The sequence below is a fragment of the Diadema antillarum genome, unplaced genomic scaffold (genome assembly GCF_040938485.1).
Source record: "Diadema antillarum isolate AM-2024a unplaced genomic scaffold, OU_Dant_1.0 seq00002077_RagTag, whole genome shotgun sequence".
NCBI classification, from domain to species: domain Eukaryota; kingdom Metazoa; phylum Echinodermata; class Echinoidea; order Diadematoida; family Diadematidae; genus Diadema; species Diadema antillarum.
Genome location: NW_027272724.1, coordinates 100,001 through 112,070, shown reverse-complemented (window position 1 = coordinate 112,070; position 12,070 = coordinate 100,001). Strand labels below are relative to the sequence as shown.

At 36.3% G+C, this 12,070-nt stretch overlaps 1 protein-coding gene across 1 annotated transcript in view; it reads left to right on the top strand.

Annotated features, from left to right (window-relative positions):
* The first annotated feature begins 728 nt into the window (after nucleotides 1-728).
* The window catches only part of LOC139713855 (proto-oncogene tyrosine-protein kinase ROS-like), a 58,084-nt gene continuing 46,742 nt past the window's right edge, over nucleotides 729-12,070 (top strand). Inside the window, exons 1-6 of the mRNA XM_071625559.1 lie at nucleotides 729-752; nucleotides 1,537-1,566; nucleotides 2,995-3,055; nucleotides 4,420-4,580; nucleotides 5,875-6,013; nucleotides 9,701-10,000. Of these exons, the coding sequence (XP_071481660.1) occupies nucleotides 729-752; nucleotides 1,537-1,566; nucleotides 2,995-3,055; nucleotides 4,420-4,580; nucleotides 5,875-6,013; nucleotides 9,701-10,000 (715 nt within the window). The remainder of the gene's footprint in view (nucleotides 753-1,536; nucleotides 1,567-2,994; nucleotides 3,056-4,419; nucleotides 4,581-5,874; nucleotides 6,014-9,700; nucleotides 10,001-12,070) is intronic.

Genomic DNA, 12,070 nt, shown 5'->3' with positions numbered 1-12,070 from the left:
GCTTTTTGTGATGGCACTAGGTGAGGGCTTCAAAACTTCTACACAGAATTTTGACCTTTGACCTTGATTTTTTACCGATATTGTACATGTTGCAACTAAATGCTACTTCCGGCGGGGACATATTTTACGCACCGCGTAATTTCTACTTTTCCTTGTTTCTTCTGTAATGTTTGCCCTTCTCCTCCCTCAGATTTTGTTCTTTCTCATCAAGCTTTGAGCTCATTATGATGGTCTCCTGCAACTTACCATTCATTATTCTATGAGCTCTGAGTTTGATTTACAGCTTGTTTGTTGTCAAATACGAAAACAATTTAAAAATCGAAAAATTGTGACTTTTTATGCCATTTTAAAACTCAAAGACATTATTCCTTTATAAGCTGATTTACAACACACTCTAGTTCATATTTATTTCAAAGAAGATGTGCCCTGTTGAATATTCAAAATATAGTGAATTAGAGTCAGGTAATGAGGTAAGTGTAACCAAATACAATTCCTTAAACTTTCATCTGAGTGTTGAACTTCTTTAAGTACAGCTTTATGAGGTAGTTTTTGTGTCACTTTGTTTCATTTGTTTTTACCCAATTCCCGGGAGCTGTATTCAACTGATTAGTGACACTGTCTTACCAAATAACCTTAAATCCATTGCAGTGTGACACTGGCTGTTCATCCTGGGACAATTCAACACTTGAAGCATGCTACACAGAGTGTGTGAGTATTACACGAATGTAATGAAACAGGCAGATGATATTCCAGTAAGATTCAATGGAAGATGAAGAGTTTCAGTTATCATGAGAGAAAGTCTTGTAACCAACATAGGACCCTCCTGATGTTCATATAATGCAACCAATATAGCACCCTCCTGATATTCACTTAATGCTGCCATTGTGCATCCATGTGTATACTAAGGGCAAAATACATTGTAAGTTCCATATCATCAGGCACTGACTGACAATGCTAATTTTGGATGAAAAACAACAACAACAAACAAACAAACCTTTCAACAATCTTACAAAAAAAGGGGGAAAATTAATAATCTAGAAGTCATCAGGCTTCCTGAACACCAAATGGTGTAGAGAGCTGCAAGTAAGATTTTGCAGAATTTCATTGTCACTTGTAACACCTGTAAAACAAAAAATGACTGTCACATGAGTAATTATTATGTATAACAGAATATCAGCACTTGGGATTTATTTTGTTATCAATAATTGGGCAACTCAGGTCTAAATTAGTAGCTTCTTGTATATGCACATGACTGAGACCATTTTCACCTAAAGAATACCAGGTACATACTTTTGTGTGAGTAAAATGATTATCAAACCCACAAGATGAATTATGTATACATGTAGCTTTCTTTATCATCAAGCAAATTTTGTCTGGAAAATGTGAACATAGCTTAAAAACAGTTATCCTCTTGCATTTATTTGGCAAAATCATTTGTATTATAAATCATTTCAGACTCAAAATTACTTTTGAATGTTTCTGTCTCCCAAAGAGTTGAAGATTGTACAAAATGTTTTCATTTGTATTTCTTTCCAGAATGTCACATACTTTGGAGAATCTCAAAGAGTAAGTATTCCCTAACTATCTCGATGTTTCAATTCTATCTACTGTTTGGAAGCCATCATGCCCAGTCCATAGATATTCTTCCAAATTTTCAGAAAGTTTTAAATGGCATGAGGGTAACATGAGACAAAGTGAGAGCTCAATTCAAAATATGGTAGTAAAGACTGTACTTTGCATGTCTGCTGTTTATATATCCAACCCATCATGGCATTATTCTAGTGAAACTGAAGTTATCAAATCCAAGACAATTGTTAAATGAGTTGGACTGATTCTATTGAGAAATGGGAAATCTGACAGTTAGCAAATCAAAAGGTTTGATGTGAACTACTGCCTGTCGAAGAAAAAATATTGTGAAATTTGTGATTAATTTTAAAGAGATAGTTTTTGACAATAAACCAGCAAGCTAAGGATCTAAAGATGTAAAAATACCATAATCAGAAAAATGGCTGCAATGTGATTTCATTAAATGTTTTCATAGTGTGGGGTGACATACACTTTGACCCCTTGAAGACAAAGGTCATGCCATGATCGATGGTTGTAACCAATTACTCAAGACTGCTCACGATCTCTTGACACATGAACTTGAGATAAGTTTGAGATGACTTGGAGATTGTAGTATTGTCTCTGGACAGTCCTTTCATGTGGACCAGCCTCACATTGTCTTTCCACACCATGACACTAAAGCAATAATCTGTTCTGTACTGTGGACTGTGGAAACCAAGAATGCCATTGGCTGTCTGAGAAGTACACTTTCATTAGTGAATACCACATTTATCAAAGTTTTTGTATTGTGTATCAAACTTCAGACAGGAAGTGAATTAAAGGAAACCAAAACCGAAATGTAAATGTGGATTGAGTGAAAGCTGCAATATTAGTTCAACTCATCAGTGAAAGTTTGAGGAAACTGGACATTCCATTCAAAAGTTATGAATTGTTTAAGTTTTGGTACTGTCATCGCTGGACAAGGAGACTAAATACAGTTCAATATGTTGTAATGGACAACAATCTATAGAATACATGATGAAAATTCAACATATTTTCACTTTTCTAACATTATAAAAGAGCACTTTGCTTATTTCTTTCAAAAAGCACAGGGAATGATATTACCCTTAACATGTGTCAGTAGCATGCCAATGAAATGCGTACTTTCCATGAAAAAATTAAATTATTTTGGGATTTTCAATATGTTTTCTTTGTGTTGTTGTCTGCAATGATGTCAAGAACTGTAATAGTCTCCTCATCCAGCAGTGACAACACAGAAACTTTAACAATTCATAACTTTTGAATCAACTGTCCGATTTTCCTCAAACTTTAAATCTAATACATGTATTCTTCTAAATGCCTCTTTCACTCAATCCAAATCTATATTTGGGTTTTGGTTTTCTGTAATCATTTTGCTGATAAACATGTTTTTATGTGTGTGTATACAAGGTGCAATATTGTGAACTTGGCTGCCTGTTTGCTGAAGATGAGTATGCATCAATTATAGAAGGTGAGTTTCTCTGAATTTACTTACTAAAGTGGTGTTAAAATTTGTAGTGTTTCCTGGTCAAATTTGACATGCTGTTGAATTGATGGTTTGTGAGCAACACTTGCTCATCAATAGTTCTTTAAACAAATTTAAAAAATCAGCTCTTCTGTACCTGAAATCCCAAAATAGCACATGGACTGTAGAGGTCTAGAAATTTACATTGAATTTTTGAAGCTGTCATAATCACATCTCAGTGAGATTACACTTTGACCGTGGAAGTACATTGTATGGTGTGGTACTGGTGTACATCAATTGGCATAGTGTAGTGCGGGTGTACAATAAGATATCAATTCCAGATTCATTTTTACAGTACCATTCAATTGCTGTATGAATGCATAATGTTACCTCATACTCTCAGATGATGGCGTGATACTACTGTGAGTAAAAAGTTTAAAATCCTTACTTCAAAGTATGTTGCTACCATTGACAAGAGACATCCCACATGTTATCTTTCTCTTATGTTAAGGGAATACTAATAGAGGAACTGAATTTGAAACTTTACTTGAAATTAGATTGGAATGATTCTGTGTTATGGAATATCACATTTCTTTTGATGCCTCTTACAAGGAAAGACTGCATATTACATGTATGTGTATTTACATTAATATGCTCTGCTTGCCGAAGTGATAATGTTGCATTAATTGCATTCTAGAAACTAGAGAAGCACTCTGAGAGCGCAGACCTCCGCCAAGCATGCAGCTCATTTCCATCACTGATCTTGTTCTTCCATAGAGATATCAGTGATTTCCACCCATAGGCCTACGCACTTATAGCATGCTGAAAGTGTTTATACTTAGTAGTAGTGTGCTGAAAGTCGCCCGATTTCCCAATATAGAAGCCTTTAATTGTTACGTCATAAACCCTCAGCTGCACGGCGCGCCTCGCCCTAGCAGAAACTAGAGCACGCACGTTAGTGCGCGCATACAAACCTCAAATACGCGCAGCCTGAACTCCCAAGTTCATTGACCCTACCTGCCAAAATATCAAAAATCCTTCATAAATTCCCCCAAAATTCTCGGATCACTACCAAAAGTTAATCGTTTGGTACTTGTGTCATTCTCAACCTTTCCTGCAAGTTTCATCCCAATCCGTTAACTACTTTTTGAGTTATTTTGCACACAGACAAACTAACTAACGAACACACACACAAAGCAACGGTAACGAAAACATAACCTCCTCCCTTGGCGGAGGTAATCACATAACTATGTGAAAAGTGACTCATTCATATCAAATGTTTTAAAGAGGTAGTAGTCACCATCTGTATACTGCACAAATTGTCTTGAGGTTTGAGTTCAGACAAGGAATGTTGACTTGACTCATTTCAGCTGAAGTAGGGGAACCCTCCACCCCTGAAATCAGTGACATAGAGGCAACCACTCTGACACTTTCTTGGACAGCAGCAGTCAACTCAGCCATCACTTACCTGATTGAGTGGCGCTATGCAGAGGGTGCTAATACAGTATGGAATTATTATGGATCATCAGAGGTTTGTTACATCTCAACGTGTTCCTGAAAAACTTTCAGAGTATAAGAATGATTTATCATCATTCTAGTCAAAAACTGTTTGGGCTGTTCTTCATATGTATTTCTGTTAAACATCATGTAGGCAAGTTGCCATGAACAATAACTTAATCACCAGTAGTTATTAAGATTCTGTTCTTGTTTTCCAACAGTCATCGAAAATAAATGGCATTGTGTAAAGAAGAGTTTTTGGAAGATATCTATTTCACTCTAAGACTTATTTCTGGAATTCCGTGGAAGTCACACTGATGTGGTTGTTATGAAACATGAGAGTGATCTTTCCCTTGACTTTCCCCACAATGCAGTAGTGAGAATATTATGTATTGATTTTGCTTCAAGAAGACAATTTTTTTTTCTTTGTCTTTTTTTTGTTATTGTTTACTTTTATGTGAATTATGTGGTCAAGTCTAAAAAAAGAGCAGACCTACATTCTCCTGTCTCAGATTGTCCAACTTGTTTTTGCATTCGCACAAGAGTGTCAGAGGCATTATTTAAAACATTTTGCCGGGACACACGCTCTTTGATGTAACCTGGTGTTTTGTACAGTTTATCCACTCATAAAAATTATTCATGAGAGTTTGGAGGGGGGGGGGGGGGTGGGGCATGGGGTCTAATACTTTTTCTGCACCATAACCCGGAAGTACGTAAGTGGCACTAAAAAGAAATAGATACAGATCTTGAAGTGTGATTGCGGGTTCTGCTGAAGACCTTTTTTTTTTTTTTTTGCTTGTCGGCCGAAGAAACCTGGAAGTGGAAGGGAAGAGATGAACTGAGGACCCTTTTTTTCTTTTTTTTTTTTGCTTGTTAGCGCATCAAACCCAGAAGTAGCCCCCCCCCCCCCCTTTTGAAAACGCTCCGCCGGCCCTGATGAACACTTTAATAATGGGTGCTTGGTTGTTGACTTCAGTGTGAAATAAACTGCACACGAAGTACTAATATGTAGCTACACTGCACATTGGTATCTCAGTCCAGACCAGCCTGTATTCAAACCGTAGTGTGTAGGGTATATAGGGCATGCAAGAGTAATGACAATGATAATGATAATGAATAACGTTTATAAAATGCTTAATACTTATGTTCCTAAGTGCATCAATCTGGAAAAAAAAAGTATAATATTGAGGTAAAATACAGCATTATATACATATGATGTAATGACAGCAACAACAACAACATGTAAATGTTGATTGCAGTATTCTTGGTTGAATAGTTATGCCTTCATGCTATAATATCTATTCATCACTGTCACATTCTATCTTCAGCCGATTAGTGAGTCAAGACTAGATGTGGAGGATTTGATACCCTATGCCCTCTATCAGTTCAGAGTGGTTTGGGTCATCACTCCGAGACATACCCTCATCTCGAACCAGTCAAGAGATGTCAGAACTGAGGAGTCTGGAGGTGAGACTAGAACTTAAAAGCATATGGGCAATTCCACGGTAACTGACGTTACGCGTAAGGATTTTCAAGAAATTGTTTACCTTGTAGTTTTGTGAATGAAAGCACCTGGGGCTTGCAATTGGCATTGATGAATAAGTTCATGAGAATGAAGAAATAGGTGGAAAGTTTTTCTCTCAAACTGCATTTCTTATCACATAGCAAGTGAAAATGTGTCGGTAACTGACGTTACGGAAAAAGGACATGGGAAATTATGGTGTGGATTTAAATGGAAATATCTCATGTCCCTGACTTTTAACCTTTATGTGTTTAATATGGCAATACACTTAGGTTCTCAGGAACAGGTGTGCAAAATAATGTGCACTTTAGTTGTCTCCTTTTAGCACCATGCCAGTTTCAGTGAAGGCATGACGGTAACTGACGTTACGTAACTGACGTTACGCTTACATTTGCCATAGGGTTTACACATGCAAAATCATGATTGGGAATAGCTTTGTGATTTTTCATAATTGTGACCATTCAGAATGATTTGTTTGATATGGAGTCATACCTTGGTTCATCAGTCATGAATACACAAATGAAATGAAACATTAGTCCATTTTCTTTGTGTTCTATGAAAACTTAAAGGTAAACATGTCAGTAACTGACGTTACGTAACTGACGTTACACATACTTTGCCATGGGGTTTACAGAGAACTGATTTATTTAACAGGTTATTATACTGCTGCAATATACCAGTAACAATCCCAGGCAACTACTTAGCAACAAATTAAAACAAAATCTAAAGACACAAATAGGTTGGGCCCTTGGGGGCAACCCCCTCCCCCCCCCCCCCCCCCCCCCCCCCCACCATGGCATAGCACAGTTGGGCAAAAATAAAGTAAATGCACAAGAGGATATTTCTCGACATTTGTCTGAAGATTGAATTCTAATTCAACATTTATGATTACACAGAGCCATTAATAGATTAAGCAGTTCCAAGTATAAATACATGTATATTGACATGACTATAAAAGGGTTGTTTGTTTGTTTGTTTGTTTTATTTAATGAACAGGAAAGTTTCTATATCTAGAGTGCTCCACCCATAATACCATGCAGTACCGTACTACACAAAACATGGATATTTTTGTGCTTGAAAAAAAAATATCAAAATATATTTCAGGTCATGGGGAAAACACACTTATCAACTCATAAATATGCATAAATATGTATGAAATCTATTTGTGATATATTTCTTCTTCTTTTCTTTATTTTACTCCTTCTCCTTCAAGGCATTGTTAGGGCCACAAATAAAAAAAAGGTCTCCATCATCAATTGATTTAAATGAAAAGTGTAGCACTTTTAATATTTCTCTGTGAAGAAGAAAAATAAATGCTTTTTTGGTCAAAAGAGCATTATTGGTTTATTCCTTGCTTGAAGTAATTCTACTGTTTTTCTTTTCCTTTGCACTGATACATCACGGCTTACAAATACATTCCAGATACCAAGAAATCGGACTTTGCAACGAAAGAATTCTAAGATTTAAAAAAAATCTTCCTGTTCAGAATTATCATGTATTGTATAATGTCCCTGCATGAATAGAATAAAGTAATCAACAAATACACACTGTATGAACAATTTTTTTAAACCCTAGAATCCCCTCTCACTTTGAGCAACATCAGTGTTAAGTTTCAAACAGTAATGAGCACATGCCTTTAACGTACCATAATACAAGATGCACCATGTTAACTACACCACATATTTAAGTGCAAGAGAAGAAATATCTGTTTGTGCATTTGCCTTGAGGTGGAAACTTGACTATTAAGTTTCCAGAAAAAAAAGAAAAATGCTGGCAAAAGCTAACATTGGTGAAGATTGTAACTGTTGGTATAAAGCTGTGCACAAGTTTGCATGTTAACCACCTTTTCTATAAAAAACAAACAATCATGTCACTGATTACGCCTACAAACTTTGGTAGCTTTATCATCCCGTAGGACTGGGAATGTTTGAGTGTATATACTGCATGTGGCAAACTAAACTTCCAGATGATTTAGCCTTACACTTGTGCTGAATCAAAAATTGACAGCTCAAGCCCCCTCCCCCCCCCCCCCCCAGAAATAAAAAGATAATCATGGTAAATGAGTGAATAAATAAATTTAGAAATAAAATAAAATGAAAAAAATATATCCATGGACATGCCATGGTAATGACATCATTCCCTATGAAAGGGATTGCTGCTCTTTGTTGTAAGTTGACTTCCCAGATGTATTGAAATGGCCAAAAGTCAAAAAATTTGCCTCAGTTATAATTACTGTCATGGTAACTGACGTTACATACTCGTGTATGACGTTTCGGTAACTGACGTTACACATTTTGTAGTGATCAGTTTGACTCTCCAGTATGCCAAGTATCCTTATTTCTGGTATTGAAATGAAGGCATATGGGCATACATTAGAAATCCCAAGTTACATCATAAAGCTCACTTTCTTTGATGAATAAAGTTAAAAATTCCTTGTTTTTGGTAACTGACGTTACATCCATCATTGTCAAAGTAATTAAAAGTTTTTATCAAATTCTTTAAAGCAACCAGCTTTTTTTTCTATCGTGTGGTAAAAGACTTCTCTGGTAACTGCATACATATAAAAGATTGTTGTTTAGAGTACTAATAAAGTGGATATACAGAGAGTAAGTTATGCCACAATCCACTCTTTTCACCATTGAGTTATAGGCATATTTTGGCAGCCATTTTGAAAATCAAAATGGCCACTTTTATTGAAAAACATAATGATTCTTAAAACTTCAACTCAAGTACTGTCTGAAAATGTATGGTGTTTGAAACAAATATCATTTTGAATTTTTGGCACCTGTGTCCTAGTTACCGTGGAATTGCCCATATGATAATTCAAGACACATACAGTGTATATTCCACCACCTGATTCAACTGAAAAGGTAGTTGCATTTTTTCACATTGAGAATGAACATGAGATTGACATTATGTGCCAATTTGTTGACCTGAAAAAACTCAAACGGTATTTTCCTCTATTAACTCTTTATGTGCCATGGTGGAAACCCCCTGTGTGCCACATTATTCTGAGACACGAAGGTGGTCATGCTTTTAGAAAGAATTCTGTTTTTCCAATTTGTATAACTTGTACAAATTTCTGTTAAGACGGGCATAATAGTAGGCTAAGTTAGAGAGGAATGCCAAGCTTTGTTTCGATATAAATTGTATGACGAATCTATTTTCAATTTTTCTTTTTAATTACCAGTTGCTACATTACTGTAAAGACATGACTTTTGCACATAAAACCGTGACAGAAACTTAGAATGTATAAGAAAATCTAGTTGGGAACACCGCTTGATAGTCAATCACCACATATAATTCAAGCCGTATATCAGAGGAACAAAGGCACGAGAAACGCTTTCATTGTGCTGCGGGATTAGCAGTGATTAGTGATTTATCGATCGGTTTTGGCGGCTTTGTTTGTTGAGCAGAATATGCGAAGTTGGCACGCCGTCGACTGAGTCGGACGTGCGAACGTGGCACATAAAGAGTTAAATGTTTTTTTTATATTTCCTTTAATGTGAAGGTGTATTCTGTTATTCTGCAGCTCTGAAGCGTCATGTGGCAGCAATCACAGATACGGAAATTGCGATTTGTGGTAGCTACATTGTATCTGTGTTTTCTCTTTTCCATTGTTCATGATGCAGCGCCCTCTACATCACCGACAATCACAAGTCTGACGAGCTCCAGTCCCTCAGCTATCTCTGTATCATGGGAGCCTCCTCCCTTTCCTAATGGCCCTATCACAGGATACTCAATAACTGTACAAAACTTTATTGGTCAGCCTTCCGTGGTTCGGTCAGTTGTAGCGTCCAAGCAGCAGGACACAGTGGTGGACTCTACCCTTCAGGCGTCCACTCTGTATAGAGTTTTTGTGAGTGCAAGTAATATGGCTGGGGATGGGCCGGCTGATGGAAGAAATCTGACAACGGCTGAAACTTCTAATGGTGAGTGTAAATAGTTAAAAGGCAGTGTGGTAAACCTCAGCATTGGTTGATAATGTATGTTTGTTGACTGGAAGGCATAGGTTGAAGGTGTCCATGTCTAAACGAACATCTCAGTGTAGATTTCCAGCTCAGGTTGACTGGAAGTCCCGGAACCTCGTAAAGTCTTTATCTTTTCTTATTGTCTCTGGTTCCAGTATCAATAATGTACCTGAAATAACCATTGAGAACTGCTAACTGGTTATGCATACAGGTGTATATATTCACTCAGTTACATAACTCAGTTTTTTTAAATGTTTTTTTTTTATAGCAAGTATTCCTCATTTATAGATTTAATATGTGGCTTGCAAAGTGTAGATCTGAGTGCTTGAATTGTTTTAAAGTTAAATTTCTTGTACAATCTCATTAATGTTGTTATGCTATTGGCCTGTAGTTAAAAAAACAGAGATTGTATACCATGATATGTTTATGATGTAACAGTGCTATGTGAAAACAATGTCTTCATTTCTATTACCATATGAAATCTTTAATGTAATCACACAAACACGAGTGCAATCTCTCAATACCCTCTCATACTAACAAGTGTTAAACACAGTCCAATATTTCTTAGGTAGTCAAAGCTGTGGAAAATACCCAAGTGTCTTCTTAGAATTTGCAATATTGGTGTGTGGCCTCATTTATTGGGATGTTCTTCGCATTCTCTTTTTTTAAAAACAATATTTTAGTCTAACTAAATATATAATGGAGTCAAAATGGGCCTGAGCTTTCGATCCTATAGTCCATGGGCCAAGAGGCGAAAAATTGGTTATTGGTACCATCTCAGGTGGCAGTACCTTTTTGGTGTCATTTTGTTTGTTGGGCATAGATATGCTTATCAAGCTATGATAGCATTTCCATATGAGTAGCTTAGTCCTAATAAATGAATTTTTAACCAATTTGATCTCATTTTTATATCCCTATACTTCTGAATCGAGGCTAACCGCTATAGAAACAAGAGCACGGTCTTCTGTATGTCCATGGAGCTCATGGTATAATGTATGTCCACAGGTGTTCTGTTGTAAACGCGGTGCGCTTAGTACTTATTCAAGGCGGCGAAGGGAATATCCAAAGGGTGATGCTGTCCAGAGCTAAACGCGGTGCGTTTAGTCTTTATTCAAGACAGCGAAGGGAATATCCAAAGCCTATAATACAGTGTATATCCCTTTATCTAAAAAACAAACAAAAACGCAATTCCTCGTGGATTCGAAAGTGACAAATTTGAAATTTCTAATAAGAATTGAAAGACAAAAGAATGAAATTAGTCGCAAAAATCCATATCATAATGGATGTTTAATATCACTTCACTTATCCAATCTTTGGGAAGTCTGAACTAGGTTAAAAATTGATTGTTATTCACTTTTAATACAGCAAGTGAGGTTCTCAAATTAGCTGTACTGTTTTCTGAAAACATCATGTAATTATAGTGTTATATTAAAACAGAAGCACAGTGAAATGTAATAACTCACCTTGATCTCCGGGACGACTTCCATTCGTACTTCCAGCTGGTAATGGAGTTGCGTGGCATCAGATCTCTCTTTTCTTTCTTTCTTCTCACCCCCTTCTTTTGTCTCTTTGACCTTTATTGTCCTGTCAATGTGTTCTTGATTTCTGCTACAATATTGCGTCTTGACATTATGTGACAATTGTCTCCATGTGTGTGTATGTGTGTGTGTGTGTTTTGTTTTGTTTTTTGCCTGATTAACAACAATATTCTGGTAAACACTGCTAAAAAAAATGTACCGTTATCATATCTAAAGTTCCTAATAAAAGGGATTATCTATACTGTTTTTACACTACCCTTTCAACAAATACATCAGTTTTAAACAAAAATCACTCTGCTCATGTACAATATTATTTATTATAATGTATTGTAGTATACCGGTACATTGTTTCTGCATTATCTTTTATTGTTGGATGGAAATAAAGCGACAGTGGCGTGGCATTAGCGTTTTCACCGTAGCGTTTTCACCGGAAAATGATGAATAATTGAAAAATACGGCAAAATCCACTAGGAACTGTTTTTTTGTTTGCTTT